The sequence below is a fragment of the Perca flavescens genome, chromosome 16 (assembly GCF_004354835.1).
Source record: "Perca flavescens isolate YP-PL-M2 chromosome 16, PFLA_1.0, whole genome shotgun sequence".
Taxonomy (NCBI): domain Eukaryota; kingdom Metazoa; phylum Chordata; class Actinopteri; order Perciformes; family Percidae; genus Perca; species Perca flavescens.
The window spans coordinates 18,481,690-18,499,799 of NC_041346.1; the positions used below are offsets into that span (position 1 = coordinate 18,481,690).

Here is an 18,110-nt window from a genome sequence, read left to right on the forward strand (position 1 = left end):
TTGGGCGGAGTGATATGCTCGCAGCAAGCCTGTCTGAGAATATAGTTCCAGGTTTGTTTACTGTTAGAAGATGGCTGTGTCTCATGTTACGTTGTTTTTTGTACACGCTGTGACTATACAAATCACAACATGTAAATAGGAACATGTTGGTGTTATTTTGTCACTTTTGTCACAATTGGGAGCAGTAGGCTAGTTGGAACCAGTTACCTGCAGGATCTGTGCTGGGCTAAGTTTAATGCTGGAGCTGGCCAGGCAGCGTTACAGCACGCACGGAGATAAGAAGGGTATGTATCGACTTGTCTTACTCTGGGGGTTACGGTGAATAAGCTAAATTCCCAATAAGTCGGCGTGTTCCTTTAACATGTAAATGTACCCAGCAACAGGAGAGATTTTAAGAGTAAGCAAATTCACCAAAGAGCCACACCAAAAGCTCCCATCTGCTTATTCATTTTAACTTTAGCAATTTGACCACAAAGTAAGATTTTAACTACAAAAAATTAAAAGAAAATGAGAACTCAGGATAATGTGACAGGAGACAATGTCCTTTTTTTTTTTTTTTTTTTTACATAAATTCGGGACATGAACAAAAAACAAGAGTTTTGTACTTTGACATCCAAAACACACCAACGCACAAGAAGGCCATCAACTTGGGGACTGCTGGCAAAGCATCTGAAGCATTTTTTGTTCTTCTGTTCAGTGTCCCCTGTGTTCACTTTCTCTGCACCTAAGCAGTCTCTGTGTATATTCTGGTCCAGCTCCACTTTATGTTTAAGTTATTTGCTTATAAGTGCAGATGCTGTCACAACAAGTTAAGTGATAGGATGTTTGCTTTCCTACTTCAACACCATCTTACCAATATCCACTGCTGTCCGTGAACCAACACTGATCTCATTAAGATGATCAGCTACACGTCCTCTAAAAATATAAATATAAATTCATCTAAACCCTGCCTTATTTTGGTCCTTTTTGTCTTTTCCTTTTAATATTTGTATCTCTTGATTGGGAAAAAAGCTCTTTTAGCTGTTCTCGTTCCACTCTGGCATGATGCTGACACTATGTACAGTGTGGTACTGGTGTGGCGATAGTGTACGTGGTATGCCGTGTGTATAGAGGTACTCGTTTCCCTGTAGGCCAGCTGCTGGCGACTGGATCCCAGCCCCAGGACTGCACTGGCGGCCCAGAGTCTGGTGGGTCATAGAGCTCTGGTACATGGCAGCGTGGTGGCCATCGCCCAGCTGCGGAGAGGCGTGTCCCCCCACCCCGCCAAGTCTGGACACCAGAGACCCTGAGGTGAAGTGAGCGGAGAAGTGCTGGTAGGGCAGCCGGTCCATTGGCTGCATGGTGGTGACGGAGCAACTCCCATAGGGTGAAACGCTGGCCCAAGTGTTGCAGCTGATGTCCTCCAAACTAGGAACTGGCTCAGCACCCTGGGTGGTGCTGGCATACATACAGGCCTGTCGCTGACTGGATTCACTACGGTAGGGCCCACTGGCCAGGCCGAGGCTCTGGGCGTAGCCAACAGGACGGTAGTAATGGTCCTCCTCACTGGACGAGCTCTCCAGATAGGCCTTCTTATAGCTGTGCTCACCTGAGTGACAGTCATCCTCCACTGCAGGGAGAATTACAGAGTGAAATAACAGTGTTACTCAAGTGTTATCTTTAAGTTCTGTAAAGGCAAGGCAAGGCAAGGCAAGGCAATTTTATTTATATAGTACATTTCAGCACAAGGCAACTCAAAGTGCTTCACACAAATCATCAATCATTAAAGAACAAATACCAAAAATAGGGAGTAAAATAAGAATAAAAATAGTAATGAATACAAATTTAAAACCATTTAAGATACATAAAAAAAAAAATTAAAAAAAATCCGTATTAAAATTGTATACGAAATAAAATATAAGAATAAAAATCACTGTTCGATAAAAGAATTAACAAAAAGCATTATCAAAAAAGAAAGGTCTTCAGCCTTGATTTAAAAGAGCTGAGAGTTGGGGCTGACCTGCAGTTTTCTGGTATTTTGTTGCAGATATGCGGAGTAAAGTAAAATAATGTGCAACTCCATGTCAATAACGTGACAAACCTTTTTGGAATAATGCAATATTGGCTTTAAATTCTGTTCAACTGCTAAGTGATTGACACCAAAACAAATAATTAATTCCCACTATCTGACTGCCAATTAAATGCTATTCATGAAAAACAAATATACATGCTTTGTAAATAAACACGTTTGAGTATTTTTTGCTCAGATGATTATTGTCCGTTTTATGCACATACTTTATATAGTTTGCACTACTAATGTGCGCCGTTCCTGAAAAGTAAATACACAAGTACAAATTTAGGATAATTTCGTATCAAATCTGTGTAAAAGTGACATTATCTACGTGAAAAAATAGATTATTATTACTATATATATATATATATATATACTTAGTGTGCCCTTTTATATAGACTATAGAAGGTCATTTTAAAATACATATGTTGCCCTTACTTATCACTGTTATATGGGTAGTTAGTGGCCAAATTACCCAAAAAACCCAATTAATTCAAAAATAAAAAAGGCTCAGCTTGCAAGGCTCATACCACAGCGTTAACATCAATGGATATGGATACTGACATTGATACATCAGTCTCCCATATTTGTCTCCTACCTTTCCTCTTGATGCAGTGGTACTCCTGGCCGTGCTCATGTGGCAGGGGGTAGGAGCCCGACTGAGGCAGCATGTCCTGTGAGGTGCTTGTGACCCCATTCTCACATTGGGAGTACTGGGAGCTCAGGGTGCTCGGGGTGGCCATGCCCTGGACCTCCCCACTGAACGGGCTCTGGCTGGAGCCCACTCTCTGGCGCACCGTACTGCGAGGCACTACTGGATACTCCTTGGTACTATGTGCAGGCGCACACACAGACACAAATACAGTTGTTAGTAATTATCTGCAGTTGACCCCCTAAAATATTATCGTAAAACAGTTTATTCAAAAAAAGAATATCAATTGTTTATTTCTGTACAGTTCGATTCATCGAAAGATCTGTTCTCAAAGACAGTCAGTCAGTAACATTCACCATCAGTGAATCACACCTACTTAGGACACACACAGAGAGAGAGGCTCCACTGGGGAAATCTCATCCCAGTGAAAACGCCAGCATGTATTTCACTCCTATTAATCCATAGGATCTGTCAATAGATCATTTTGCTACTTTTGCTTCTTTGATTTCAGGGATCTCCTCAGTTGAAACAGTGACCTGGTTTTGCAATAAGCTCTCCCTTCAACATTGTAACCAAGAGCAGACGTGCATAGCTTACTGTACTCGGCAGGATTGGACAATGGCATTTAGGATTGATAGTGTGGTCTGGACTCTTACCATGCTCTAAACATTTGCAAGTTTTGATAGGTGAAATGCATTTCACTCAAAACGTATTAAACTGTGGCACTTACGTCTGTCTGATACAATCAAATGTGTGATTTTTTTTTTTCCCAAGTACTTGAAAGTACAAAAATCTCTCCCCAGATTTCCACGGGTTTTTCTCCAAAGCATAAACCGTGACATTAATCTGAAATGCTTAATTATTGTGGCTCAGAATACAGGTTATGGGAAGGAGGTAGGATGTTAGCACCTTGTGGAAAAGCCAAACAGCTTTACAGTTGTTTTTTTCTGATTTGGGATTTCTATATTTGAATGCACATGTTTGTATCGGTTGCCCAAAGGGGGAGTGGATGGGCCATGAGTCTCAAAACCAGATATTCTCCTTGGAAAATGTGTTTCCACGCACGGACGCATGCTCCATCCCTCATCTGGACTGAATAATGGAGAGAGAGCAATGTGGTCGTGCATTGCCTTGGCTGCCGGACCAAGCAATACAACCAACAGACACACACACACACACACACACACACACACACACACACACACACACACACACACACACACACACACACACACACACACACACACACAGAACATCCTGGTAGAAAAAGCTGTGTGGAAGGGCAGAGATGTTGCAGTCGTGTTTCAGAGGTTCTGCCAGATCAGCCATAAAAGTCTTCAGCATGAAAACTGGCCGGGTATCAAGAACTACACTTACATCACTGAAAATAACACTCACTGAAAATAACACTCATAACTGGCTTGCATTTTGGTGATTGAAGGATTACAGTATAGCGGGGCTTGTTAAGTGACAGTGTGATCAGGATGTCAGTAATCCCTGTAATGTATTCATTTGACATCATTTAGTTTGTGTCAGTGTTTCCATGTGTGATGGGCCAGGATCAATTAAAGAAATATATTATGAATAACAGATCGGTTTACATGCTCCAAAATCAATAAAATACAGATTTAAAAACTACCTTTGCATTCTGGACATTCGGTGCAGCTCCATGTCATCACTTCCACGAAAGCCTTTTGCAAACGGATTGTTCTCAATCTTCAGCTGGGTTATCTAAAACAGCAAAAATACCTAATTAGTAACATATTGTGCAATGAAAACCATATGTTGTGCTGGTTGTGTCACTTACAAGTACTATTCTATTTAAAAAAGTTGTAGTCCCAAATAAATAACACGTGTGTCACTTTTTTGTCATAAAAATAGGAGCTATTTAAATAAAAAAAAATGCAAAAGAATTAAATTAAAGCATGTCTCAATGAGACATATTTTCATTGCATAATTTATAATGTTACATTTGACAGTCTCTGGCTTAACAGATAGTTGGCGCATGCTTGACAGATGCAAATAAGGTGATTTATTATGACTATGTTTTAGTAAAAATGTCTTTGTAAATATAAAACAAAAAAAGTGAAGAGAAACACCCTGAAAGCAAGTTAATCCCAAAGAGGTTAAACCCAATCCAGGGATATCCCTCTCATGAGCAGTGGTTTCTGGCAGGTAATGACTTGGCAGCTCTTGTGTGCTTCCAGCTTTCTGACAAGACTGGAGGTCTGTCTGTACGCTGGCTGACACTCTCACCAAACCTTGTAAAATCTCTCATGACACTTTGCTAGCATCTTGTTAATGCACGCAGCCTGGCAGCGGATTTACATATTGTTTCATCTTTTTTTTAAAGTTAGGAATAAAAAAAAGGGCAGAGTCTTGTTGCACTCTTTTTACCCTCTCCGGGCCTTCCAAGAAGAAATACAGCTAGACAAATAATATCTCATTCCAAGTGATAGCTGGAGTTCAGTTTACAGAAAAAGAAAATAATGTATTTTGCAATTCGCAGTTGTCCTACTGACTGGACTCAGAGGGTGGAAAGAATCAGAGCAAAGAATATGAATACTGTTAAAAATTATTTGAGAGTACATTCAAGACATTCGGGCTAAATTCATTCACGGCTTCTAAGACCACACTTTTACTAGACTATGTCGAACTATGCTCATTAAAAAAACGAAGGCCTATATAAACACATTTCAAGATGCTTTTGGCTATTTTAATTTATAAAACTACTTTTAAGTACTTCAAATAAAATGTATTAAATATAGGCTAACTTAAATATAAGATTGGAGTTATTGACTACTCATTTTTCACTTTTTATTCTAAAGGAAATCATATCTCAGAAAACAGTTTGGAAAAATGTTTTAATTGCAGCAGTGGCAGGAAATACTTGAAACCAGAGACTTTGACCATTTCATTAGCTGAGAGTCTAACAGGTGAATTGGACACATGCCTGCAGCACATATTGCTTTGGCAGATGTTAGACTGTTTGATTAGACAGTTGTGGTAAAGTGCCTGCAGATCAGAAATACTTGTTTTTCTGCAGGTCTGGAAAGCCCCAATAATTAGCCCGGAGTTACGATCTGAGCCCCCAATAACATGTTGGAAAATAATGAATGGTTCTACAGCATGTCGTTCATTTGTGCTTCCTGTTCCCAGAAGCGCAGAGACGTCTGATTGGCTGCGGGGACATTATGAGCTTTCGCCCCTCTCTCCTATATTCCCCAAACTAAGAACATATAGGCCTACATGGTAACATGATGTTAAACAGACGTTGTTTACATATATCTGTAGTCCCAAGATTTTCCCCCTGGAATTTCTGCTGAGTAAATATTGAGTTTTATTTCTACATCTCCCCCAAATGCTCAACTAAAGTGATAAACAACTGTGAAATCACACATTCATCCAACTCTAATTTAATGTTATTATAGGCGACCCTTTTCTAAATTGTTGTGTGAATAAAAAGCAACGAAATCTTCCAGATTTTCAACTTTTACAAACTCATGGCAACAATTTTAATTTAGGCTACTAGGCCTATTCATTAACGTTAGGCTACACGTTACTGCACCGTCAACTGCAACAACTGAGCCGAAACCTCAACGGAAAGAATTATATAATAGAAGTGAACATTTAAAACCGTTATAAATTATATTAAATATATTATAGGACCTTTATAATATAATGTAGACTATTCTATTATTTGATATAGTTTTCAGGTCAACGTTTTCGTTTTTTGAGAACTTTAAACAAAAAATAATAATAAAACTAATGTTGCACATCTGTCACGCAAAGAGTTATTTTAATTAATAGAATAGATAATAACCTACAGATAATCTAGTCATCCGGTAATCAAGTTCATGTATGCGTTTTTCGGCAACTTTAAAATTGACTAAAAACAACAACAACACATTTTAACCAAATAATTGGCACTAAGTATTTCAAAGTGTTCAATTTTCAATATTATTATTATTATTATTATTATTATTATTATTATTATAATGATGCGTTGTTGTAGTTTCTCTTATTATTAGGTCGGATAGGCTACACTGGCGTTTCTCCGTTTTATCTGCAGCTTGTCTCGCTCTACAAAGCGCTGCAGGCCTGGAACTTAGAGAAAAGTCTCCTGAGGTCAGACGTCGTCTAGTCGGGTATCTGAAGGTTTCTCTCGTCTGTCAGTGACTCAACGTGATATCAGGGACTCGAGCTGACAGTGACAAGGCTTTACTTTAACCTCACAGGGAACAGCGCCTTTCATTTCCTCTCCTGCAGTCAGCACATCCAGTCGGAGTTCCGTAAAAATGGGCAACATTCAATGGAACTCTTGAGAAACAATGTTTCTGTTGTTGCTTATTTTTTAGTTTGAAAGGAAAATTAAACGTTTACATAATTCCGCAATAGTTTTCAATGCACAGGCTAGTTCTGTTTGTATTTCTGCGACGTTTTCGTCAATGTTTTAAAACACTGTTCAAATTAAATCGTCTAATAAAAGACGCCGTGAATTTAAAGTTGCTATTTACTATGTCACAGGCTGCAACAGAAACACTTAAGAAAATCCAAAAATTGCCCACGAAGGACGTACCTTATGGTTCTGATAGGACGTAACCGCAATGAAGGCTGTCTCGGGGAAGACGTGAGTGCAGAAGGCCGTGTTTTTGGAGCCAAAGCCGTTATTTTCATCCGCCTTCACAATGTGGATCCTCGGCTGATACTTGTGCATCGAATTCAGGATAATCTAGAAAAAAATCAAACGTGGAGCCTATCGTTAGATACTTAGATTACATGTCATCACAGCAAAACACCTTTTCTAAAAATAAAACTCGCAGAAAAGAGAAACAGATACACAGTCTAACTTTAGGGTTTCTTAGTAAATGCTTAGAAAAAAACTTTAATTTCCCCTTAAATCCTTTTTTGGCTGCACGCATCAAAACTTTATTTTGTGTTGCAAGATTTTTTACATTTGCTGAAAGCTTATAGGCTGACAATGCTTACCGTTTTGCAATACATTTGAGCCTAATGACAAAGATAAAAGAAAGTAGAGGGGATGGGGGGATGGGAGGGGGGTACTTGGCATACTTTGTGCAATTCAGACATTAATGGTGGGAAAAGGCAACAAAAGGCTTGGCAGCAACTTAGGTCAAGGCAATATACTTTATTAATCTCACAGAGGCCCAATAGATTCAATTAAAATGTTTTTAAAGTTTGAAGAACGGTACTTTTTTTGGACAAATTAACCTACATGTTTGACTAAAAGGTAAACTTTTATTGTGCTACAAAATGTAATGAAAGTTTTACTGCTTTCATTAATATTTGAAATAAAAATTGGGCCATGCACGCTCTTATTTTGTTTTTGTAGATGGCTTCCTCATATTAACCTTTCTTCTTTCTAACCTTTCTTCTATTCTAGCCAAAACTGAAACAAAACTTCCCCTGTTATGCAACTCCAAACTCATTACTGTATGTTTGCAGATACAGTACTCACTTTATTAAAATTATTACAGTACTGTGAGTCGATGAGCAGTCCCAGGAGAGTGATAGGATAACATAAGCATGTCCTCTCTCCTTTTGCTCCTCTAACCTGACTAACCTAGTTTATGTTAAGTGATGACTACTACCCGTGGCTAGCTTGGCGACATAAAGACGCGTCTGCACAGCTGAACTTGAGCCTTGAACTTCTCTTTTGAGGCCCTCTCATCCGTGGGTCTTAAGTCTAATTGTTTTGACGGACCAGGGAGTCATGGTCATCAGCCCCAAAGAAATCTAATGGTTTTTATTTTTATCAGATCCACTCTTAAAGATTGAAAAAAGGGGCTTTTTTTTCGACCACTCCTTATATTTAATGTTTACACCCAACTACCCCCACCTTTCTGTCCCTTAGGCATTTCTCCTATCTGTTATCTTAAAGGTTGTTTTTGTACCTGCCTTTCACTGCCAGCATGAGAGGAGACAAGGGATCGCCCTGACCTCCAGTACCAGTGGGGGCATCCTATAGCATTAAACAGACATAACCCCAAAGTCCTTTCTTAGAGCCAAGTGAACCATAAAGGGTTACATAGACTATACAACAGTCATCCATTTTCAATTTCCAGCTGAACTTGATCTTATTTCATGGTGCAATAGGTTTTTGTAATGGGCAGAAACTGGGAAAAAATGGCTTTTCAACTGCCTGCCATGCACCTTGTAGATGCAAGATGATTTAATGGAAGTTACTGACCCTGATGCAATGTCAGCTGAGTGTATCATTTTAGTTATTTAGTTAGTTAAGCAAGCTGTGGAAGAGTCACTTGCGGATGGAAACGTTGTGTTTGCTAATTTGACAATACCAGTAAACTGGCTTTAAGGTTGAGAATAGTTTTACCAAAACTGAGCCTCAGGCTGAGAGAAATTAAATTGTGTTGCTGTATTCCTTGGTAGCTCTGTTTTGTTTTAAGTGTAGGATTGCATTGGTTCCTGTGTTGTGAAGTCATGTCATTGTGCAAATGAAAAAAAAAAATAACCACACATTCCAAGCAGCACTACCATTCTGTTTGGATTTGTAAATGAGGCTTTTAGTTCAGTGAAAGAGCTTTTCAAAACGATTTGAACACAGTGCAGAGAAAAAGTAGGTTAAACAAAACATTTTCTCATGCATGCATTCATTAAAGGCTTACTTGAGGTCTGCAGAGATGTGTCCAAGATTGGACAAACCACACAACAATCCCACCAATGCAAAGACGTCATTCACCACACTACATGGTTTTGGGAGCTAAAAATGTCTGCCATGAAGACACATTAGAAGTTGCGTGGAAATATCCAAATGCACATTTAAACCTGGAACATAGCACGGTCCTCTAAGTGTGGGTTCCTGATGTCCAGTATGTGTGTTAGTGTGGGGGGGAGGCGGGGAAGCTGTGGACCACCCACTGGGGCCCCAGCACACGCCTCGTCTCCCTGGCCCAGCCGCTGCCCTGCCTGGGTCCCTGTATCTCTGTTCCCCCCAACCTCTGGATGATAGTATTTAATGATAGTGAGGGATCACTTTGGGTCCCGAGCCTCTGCCCTTTGCTTTCAAGTTCCACCACATCAGAGAGTTTCCCCGAGCTTCGGGATCAACAGGCTTTGTACACCATCATCTATTGCTCATCGCACACTGCCATTCAAATGTAAACAGTGCGATCCTCACACTTCACACTCCACCCTCCTGGCCAAAACATGTGTGGGAAGACAGGGAGACGAGTGCAGGAGCAAATTGAGGGGGGAGATGAATAACACTGAGAAATATTCCAGGAGTTGAGAAGGAGATCAAAGCTAAAACTGCAGTTTTGTATGAAACCTGAGACAAAAACAAATGATTTTTAGGAATTCAAATACAGGAAGAAAAAAAAAGTGAAGGTACTGGATTTAAAGTTTTACTTAAGTAAATGTACAGAAGTATTAACATCAAGTATAACAAATGTAAGTACTTATGCAGAGGCCCCTTCCAGCGTGTTGTATTGTTATATATACACAATGCTAATGGATGATTATTACTGATGCATTCAGTAAGCACTGTAATGTAGCAGATGGTCAAGGTGAAGCTCATTTTAACTACTTGTGCTTCTGAAGTAACTACTAACTACACTGTAGCCGTCTAATACATTTAGTGCATACAAAGTACATTTGTGTAAAGGTGTAAAAGTATAAAGTGGCTTAAAATGTAAACACTCAAGTACAAATACCTCAAAATTGTATTTAAGTACGTTGAGTAAATGTACTTAGTTAGATACTTTCCAAAACTGCATCAGTTTTTTATTACCATGCATGTTACAATGGTAAATAAAACCATTTTCACCATGAAACCATGTTCAAAATGCATTATCCTCAACTAGACTGCATTTGTCATAAACTGTATGGAGAAGCGACATTTGATTACTTTGAGACCAATGTATGATCAAATACTTAAAACATTTACAACATATATGTGCCTGTCATGTCACTCTTTCTGCCTGAGCATATCAATAAAAAATTAAGCTGCAAAAAAATAAACACACCATCTTATTCAAAACTACAAATTACACAATTTACATAATATCAAAATCCTGTTTCCTACAAAAAACATTTGCCATCGCAAGTTAGTGGTATACCACAATTTAGGAGACAACCTCTTGACATATCAATTGAATACAAAAATAAAGCTAAACAATTAACTATATACAAACACTCAGGCCCTATTGGGCTCAGCCTCCCTTGTTTCCTAGGAGACTCCTCACAACAGGCCTGAGCTGGTTAGCTCAGTCTGCTGATGCGTGTCCAATTACCAGACATTTCTGGAGAAAATGATCAATTCAGGCCCATCCTAAATGGGCCCATTCAACATCAGCAATATGTTTTGGTCTCATGTCTCACTGCTAGTAATTATAAGTCATCTACAAGTTATTTCAACCAGCTGGACCAACAAGCCGATGCAGTATATTTCTGGCCAGCCACCAGCCTTTCATTTATGAATCCCAGGGTGCTGTCTCCCAGCACGAAAGAGGCCAAGCCAGGAACCACTGCAACCAATCAAAAACGCACTTTAACCCAAAATTTACAACACTGCTCACATTCCGACAGAGCTCCAGTTTCATTTCACCAGCTGGGCTTTGGCAATGCAACAACCACGATATAGGCGCTATATGGATAGACAGGAGCTTGTGTATACCTGAGGACCAACTAGTTGTCAATCTGCATTCAGTACGAATGATGATTGGAATAAATTAAATATTATCACTAGAACATTATAACAGGACTGCATGTTTTAGTGTTTCTTATATGGTCAGCAAATAATCCTGATCCTCTTATCAACATGAACACTTTTAATGATCTCTAATTCAATTTCTTGTGTTTTCCACAGTATTTACCTACCTCCTTAAAACCAGAGTAGTTATTAATGTACCATTTGCCAACCTCATAATAGTTGTTTCTCCCCTAATGACTGGGCCTATTAGTAAGAGAGATAATTGTTTGACTTTTCCATTTCTACAAGACATTTCATTTGGCCTCAGTGTGCCCATCAACTTAGAATTTTATGAAAACCTGACGCCAACAGGCTCATTAGTTGATGAAGTAAGTGATGTTTGTGTTTTGGGTAAGACAGGAATCACCAAAGCCTGAGGCCAGATAGAGAGTGTAGAATAATGAGGAGTTTAGCTAAGTTAGGAAATGGATACCATACACAGTTCCTAACTGCTGAGGGAAGAGGTGGGTGGGGGTGCAATTGCCTCTTACTTAAAAGAAATGCACAACTGCTCCCCTTTACTTATCTAAGCTGACTTCCAGGAGGTCTACAACTTTAATGCATCTAGGGGTGCTATAATCAACCTGGGCAACCACTGGAACCAAATATGTTATTTTTCTTTACCATCAACGATGACAAAGAGTCTAAATTCAAATTAGTTGAGAATCAGAATCAGAAATTGCAGTTTTCTCTACACATCACAGAGACTCAAATCAGAACATGTACGATACGACATTTTAATTGTGTGGTGAATTGCATTATAAGGAGAACATTATATTTATATATATAGATTCACTTTGTCAGAGCATGTATTCATGTATTTCTCAGTGATACAAGTCTATCCCTTTGGCTTGTTTTTCAAAAGGACAACAGGCAATAATTGAATTAATTATTAAAGTATTTATAAAAATGTATTTATTTTATATATATTTATATCATATTTTATGTATACAGCTAATTCAATATCCTGTTGTTTAATTCATCTTCCTTGGGTTTGATTGTTTTCAATGAAGAATTAAGTGCAAGAATGCATAGTTAATTTGTGAAATCGATAAGTAAATAGTTTTTCTGAGATTATTTATTATTATATTTTTTTGCCTTACAGTAAAACGAAAAATGGATTATATTTACAGGAACTTTTTTTCAATCAAACACCAAAAACTATCATTTGCATTACATAATATTATATAGTTATAATTTGTAACATCTGCAAATATAGTTTCAAGGAAACTCCACAGGCATAATGAACTGTTTCCTTTGGTGTTTATCTGAGCAAAAGACGGAATTATTTCAGAATAGAGGAGGTTTGAAAGAACGTGAATTAAAACCAGAAAGTAGGAAAAACCCAAACTTCATAACATCCGTGAAGCTGGTGATGGAGAAGTGGAGGAGAGACTACATTTTAATTAAATTGAACATTCAGCCATGGTGCCTGATCATGCAAATCAGAACCAATAGGAGGGAGGCAGTTGTATCTTTTTCATTTTTTTAAACAGCTACAACTTAAAACCTAAACTAAACTTAAAACGTAGTCTTTTAAAGTTATAACTCTAAAATTTAAATAATGCTCTATATAATAATAGTATTAATTATAATACTATTAACAATTATACTATTAACAATTACAATATATATAATAATAATAATAATAATAATAATAATAATAATAATAATAATAATAATAATAATAATAATACTCATAATTTATTTAATTCATTTATTCGCACAGTTCGGTCTCTGCAACACTTTTTTCCCCCAAATGTAGCTCTGTGAGTCTTGACGCCACTGGTTTTGTCTAGTTTAGCTGGGTGATTTTCATACAAATGCGTAACGAAGTTTTGAAATTAAACAAGGAAAACAATCGTTACTCAAAGTTCAGCTGTGCAAACCAGCACTTGTGTTGTAAAAGCTGATAAAGATGAGTAGAAAGGGACGACGGGTGTGTTTCAGTGGCAAGCCTCCCTGCTGAAGTGCCACTGAGCAACACACCAAGCGAAAAATACATTCCCTGGACGTTGATCAGTGCAGCACCAGCTAGCATTGGTTAGACATATATATATATATATATATATATATATATATATATATATATATATATATATATATATATATGATATGCCTAGGCACCTACGTGTCCAAACGGGTCCAGGTGGTTGTTGGTCAGTTTCAGCTTCTGGAACGAGACGAGCTGCCTCATCCAGTGCGCCCCCGTGGCCGGAGAGTCCGGGTGGACGTAGAGCCTGCCGGGCATGGCGGGCTCTGCCTTCCCGGTCACAGACCTGAACACAGCAACACAGCAACACAGTCACACCTTGGACCATGCAGCCACTAAAGAAAGCGGACGGGCTCTCAGTGTAAAATGTTAAGTAGACAACATTTCCCCGTCATTTTTAGGCTAATATTTCATTGTCAAACATTTGAAAATATGCATAGGGATATCTGAATTGCGACCTAGGCCTATTTAAGAGAAAAATATCAAACTAAAATAAGAAACACAAAAAAAAAACAAAAAACGAGCAATTGGGACACTGTTGCTACTTGCCTTGAGGATGTTTCTCTCCTGGTCAAAACATTGCATTAGGGTTTCTTTAATGCAAGAACTTATAATTATATAGAATACTTTGAGAAGTTGGTTTTGGATGGTCAGAGGTCAGATAAGAGCGGGCAGACATTGTTTTCCAACATCGTTAGATCAAGATGAGAATTAGTTCCAGGACATGCTTTGGACAGGTCATTATCGGCAGTATTGGCATGTGATTATCCTCTATAAGTATCCCCTCATTGAAAGGCGCTGACCCAAAACAAGAGATTCCTGACCAAGGTTAGAGAGATCGACATGACACTAAAGAAATAACTCTGTTTTTTCCCCACTGTGAAATACAGCCTTGTTGCAGTGCACATATAGGCGTGTATAGCTATAGGAAAAGTCATCAACATTCATTCAACAGCTCCGGCAAAAAACATTTCTCCCCGCTGACAACATTTCTTGGCAAGCACTAGAATATGTACACTTCATAATTCTCTGTCGAATAATATCTTCACTTCCGATTCTCATCCATCAGGGCAACAATTTCAAAATGTCCAGTTGGGATAAGCTCCAGTAGAAGAGAGTAGCTGCGACCCTCGAAACAACAACCCCCATTATTGTAGTATTTAAGAAACGTTTGAAAGTGCAAGAAAAAGTCCTCAAAAATTCTTTTTTGTGTGTGTTAGATTTTACATACCATTTGTTATCGGCGAATTTGTATCGATGGTCGTCCGCAGGAACAACATCCATCAGGAGAATATATTTAGTTTTGGGGTTTAATCCCGTGACTTTCACTTTGAAGCTGGGGAACATTCGCCTGCAAAGGACAAAACACGGTTTATGGCGCTGTATAGTATTTCTGTCAGACAGTAGAAAAAGAAGGCGACATGTAGGCAAACATAGGCTGTGGTTTGTTTTAATGATTTTCTGCTCGGTAGAGGAACGATCCCCATCCAATTTAACTATTTTCAAACGTTTGGCGGGCACAGGCATGCATTACAAAGTTTTACAAAACTGTGACTGAAAACAAATGTGTTTTCAGAATAAATCTTATGACTTTCTCGTTTTTATAATTATTACAATTTGCAAACTAAATTATAATGCATACAGTCAGGTCACGTTTGATGGTTTAACATGTCAAATAAATGCCTTGATTTGGTTTGGAGAGGTACAGGCAGAGGTAACAACTCCTTTCATGGCCGGCGTTGGTCTGAGAGGGACCTGCGCATTATCAAAACGTTTTTCACTGCGGGCCAGATTTTGGATATTTGATAGCTGTCATATTGTAAAAAAACAAACAAACACACAATGTGAGTAAGCACGAGCCAAAAGGAAGGATTGAGGAGGACGAAGGGGAGCTGCATGTGTAACATAATTTCACACCAAAAACAGGAGAGAAATGACTGACGGGAATATAATGTAGACTTTATGCAGCTGTGTGAAAACAACTGGCGTCTGCCCGCACTGGAGAGCACAATGAAATGTTGCTGTGTTAAACTATAAATATGCATTCATTTATAATGGCAAGCCACATGTGAGCCAGCGGCCACTTTGACATGAGCAGACACTAGCGGTCATCATGCATATATGCAAGTTCACACTCAGGAGACGAGCGCTATTTTGACTGCATGCAGTCTGAGGGCAACTGTGGAGCAGACAGCGAGACACATGTACAGTCCCTGCATAACATGTTGCTGCAAAAGTGTTGTCACGTTAAGTGTCTGCCTACACACACACACACACACACACACACACACACACACAGCGTTTGCAAAAGGCAGAACATATATTCCTGAAATTAGTGTATTTCATTGAATTTAAATATTAAATTAGAATAATTAGACTCAAACTCAACAGGATTTTACACCGGAGGACATTTGCTCTCTCTCTCTCTCTCTCTCTCTCTCTCTCTCTCTCTCTCTCTCTCTCTCTCTGGGCCACCCAGACTAAAATGTAGGCTATATGCGCTCGTGATGTTGCAGAGCGCTAAAGCCTCCGCCAGATGCTCTGTGTTTTCCCTGTGGTTCCTCACATTGTATATTTCAACACACACACACACACACACACACACACACACACACACACACACACACACACACACACACACAACAAAACACACACACACACACACACACACACACACACACACACACACACACACACACACACACACACACACACACACACACACACACACACACACACACACACACACACAATAAATCCAGGCAGGCCTATACCTACATTTTAATTCTAGGCCTACATACAATTCATAGGAAATGACTGCAGCCTCATCAGCTAACAGACATGCAGTCAATAACCCCTACCCCCCCTTGTTCAGATTAGTGGCTTCCCGTCATAATGATGATAAATACTTTTTTATATTGTGATCTTACCTTCCGGCTTTTGTGATGATCATCTCCGTCCCCACCTCGTCAAACTTTGTCCAGAGTTCCCTCTCGTGCAGGTAAACTTTTATTCCCTCCATTCCCTTCAAAATAAAGCATATTAGTGCCCAAACTGCCCACCGGAATGCTGTAATAAGCCTATAACTTCAATTTTACGCAGATGTGTCAAACATGGTTTTGAGGCCTTCTTAGTTGGTCAAAAGCTGCCAAAGAGAAAATTATAAATGCCAGTCAAATACACATTTACATTTTCAATTTAAGTCTAAACAATAAATAATGTAGGGCAATGTAACCCTTGTTTATTTACTTATTTAAGATCTACTCTGTAATAATGTAGTACCTGTTGGGCACTTAACTAGGCCTATACAGTATAATAAGGAAAGAGTTCACGTCTGACGATTAACATATTTTCCTACAGAATGTATTAGTCTTATATTCAGTTCTAAAATCTAGTCTAAAACAAGTTAAACTTTCTTTGAAACTTTTCTGATCTTCTAAAATCAGTTTCTTTGAGAAACGCAGTGAAACAACGAACACTTCACTAAGACAGACTAAATATCGGATTCAAATTAAGTTATATCTGTATATAAATATACTTTAGAATAAGTAAAATTAGTAGAATTACTCCATCACATTGGCAGATATTTTCTTTAACATTTCGTGTATGCTATATTTTAACACCCCAAACGACAAGTTAGCCTACTTGTTCGGATCAATATAAATACTTTATTTTAAATTATTTTTACAGGGACCCCATAAGTGAGTGGAAGCAGCCTCGGCTCGCAGCAGTGACACTGAGGCCTACAGACTGATACTGACCTGCTGAATGTAAGTTGTCTGTGATGATGGGGATTTGCTTGATGTCCCGTTCTGTTTCTCTGATTTATTATCGGTCTGTAATTCCCTTGAATCCGAGCCACCAGGAGAGTTTTGAAGGGCAAAAGTCTCCTCTTGGTCCGCCATGACCGGAGCAACGAAAACTACTGTCCCAGCTGTAAGACCCAAACAAAGATGTCAGTGTGTGAGACTGGATCTGCTTATTAACATTGTTACAGTGATTTGAATAAGTTTATATACAGACAGACAGACAGACACAAATTAGTTTTATGTTGTGACAATAAAGGCAGTCTACTAATTTTCAGAAGTGTGTGCTATACTAATAACTACAGCATCAAAGTAGACTTAAAAGATAGGAAAACATAGCATATTAACATACCAACTTGATTTAAAAAATTGAATGTTTTCAGTGTAACAGCAAATTAATTGAATTTGTTTAAATAAGATGGTTTGGTATCATATGTCAAGATGCTTGTCACCAATATAGATTTATTTTGAGAAATGAACAAAGACATGATTTGAATTAGAGGGAAGTGCACAGTCTATAGAATTGTTCACATTAAAAAAGTATGATTGCTGACTTATGTTGGGAGAATAATAAGGCGGCACATTGAAGAAGCCCCAGGACCCCCTCTCTTTTAGAAAACAATATTTCCTATTCATGCTCCCCAAACAAAAGACATGACGTCCAGGACACAACGAAGCCTAAAAAACAACCCTCTACACTAAAACGCTGTCACTTCTGCAGAGAGCAGTGGTTCCTGCAACGCAGAGTAGCCTATACTTCGATGAGTTGCAACAACGAATACATGTAGCCGGGTCAGAGCGGGATCAGCTTACCTAAAAACAAAAACACGTCGTGGACTAGAGTTGGCACGGCGGTGGCACAACAGAGAAACACCGTC

At 38.7% G+C, this 18,110-nt stretch overlaps 1 protein-coding gene across 1 annotated transcript; it reads right to left on the reverse strand.

Moving 5' to 3' along the window:
- Positions 1 to 851: 851 nt before the first annotated feature.
- tbx5a (T-box transcription factor 5a) lies at positions 852 to 18,110 on the reverse strand. The gene is made up of 9 exons (XM_028602151.1): positions 18,046 to 18,110; positions 17,188 to 17,360; positions 16,357 to 16,451; positions 14,658 to 14,777; positions 13,565 to 13,712; positions 7,282 to 7,434; positions 4,342 to 4,433; positions 2,649 to 2,881; positions 852 to 1,609 (listed from the first exon to the last, which is right to left on the reverse strand). Exons 2-9 carry the CDS (start codon positions 17,329 to 17,331, stop codon positions 1,017 to 1,019), a joined length of 1,578 nt encoding a protein of 525 aa, XP_028457952.1. The 5' UTR covers positions 17,332 to 17,360; positions 18,046 to 18,110; the 3' UTR covers positions 852 to 1,016.

What these genes read in the sequence shown, in the direction of transcription:
- tbx5a (XM_028602151.1), bottom strand. Translation starts at nt 17,331, where the DNA reads ATGGCGGACCAAGAGGAGACTTTTGCCCTTCAAAACTCTCCTGGTGGC. An exon ending in ATCATCACAAAAGCCGGAAG is followed by an intron (nt 14,778 to 16,356) that starts GTAAGATCACAA and finishes TGTCCTTTGCAG; the next exon opens with GCGAATGTTCCCCAGCTTCA. An exon ending in CGAATGTCCAGAATGCAAAG is followed by an intron (nt 2,882 to 4,341) that starts GTAGTTTTTAAA and finishes GCCTGCACATAG; the next exon opens with TACCAAGGAGTATCCAGTAG.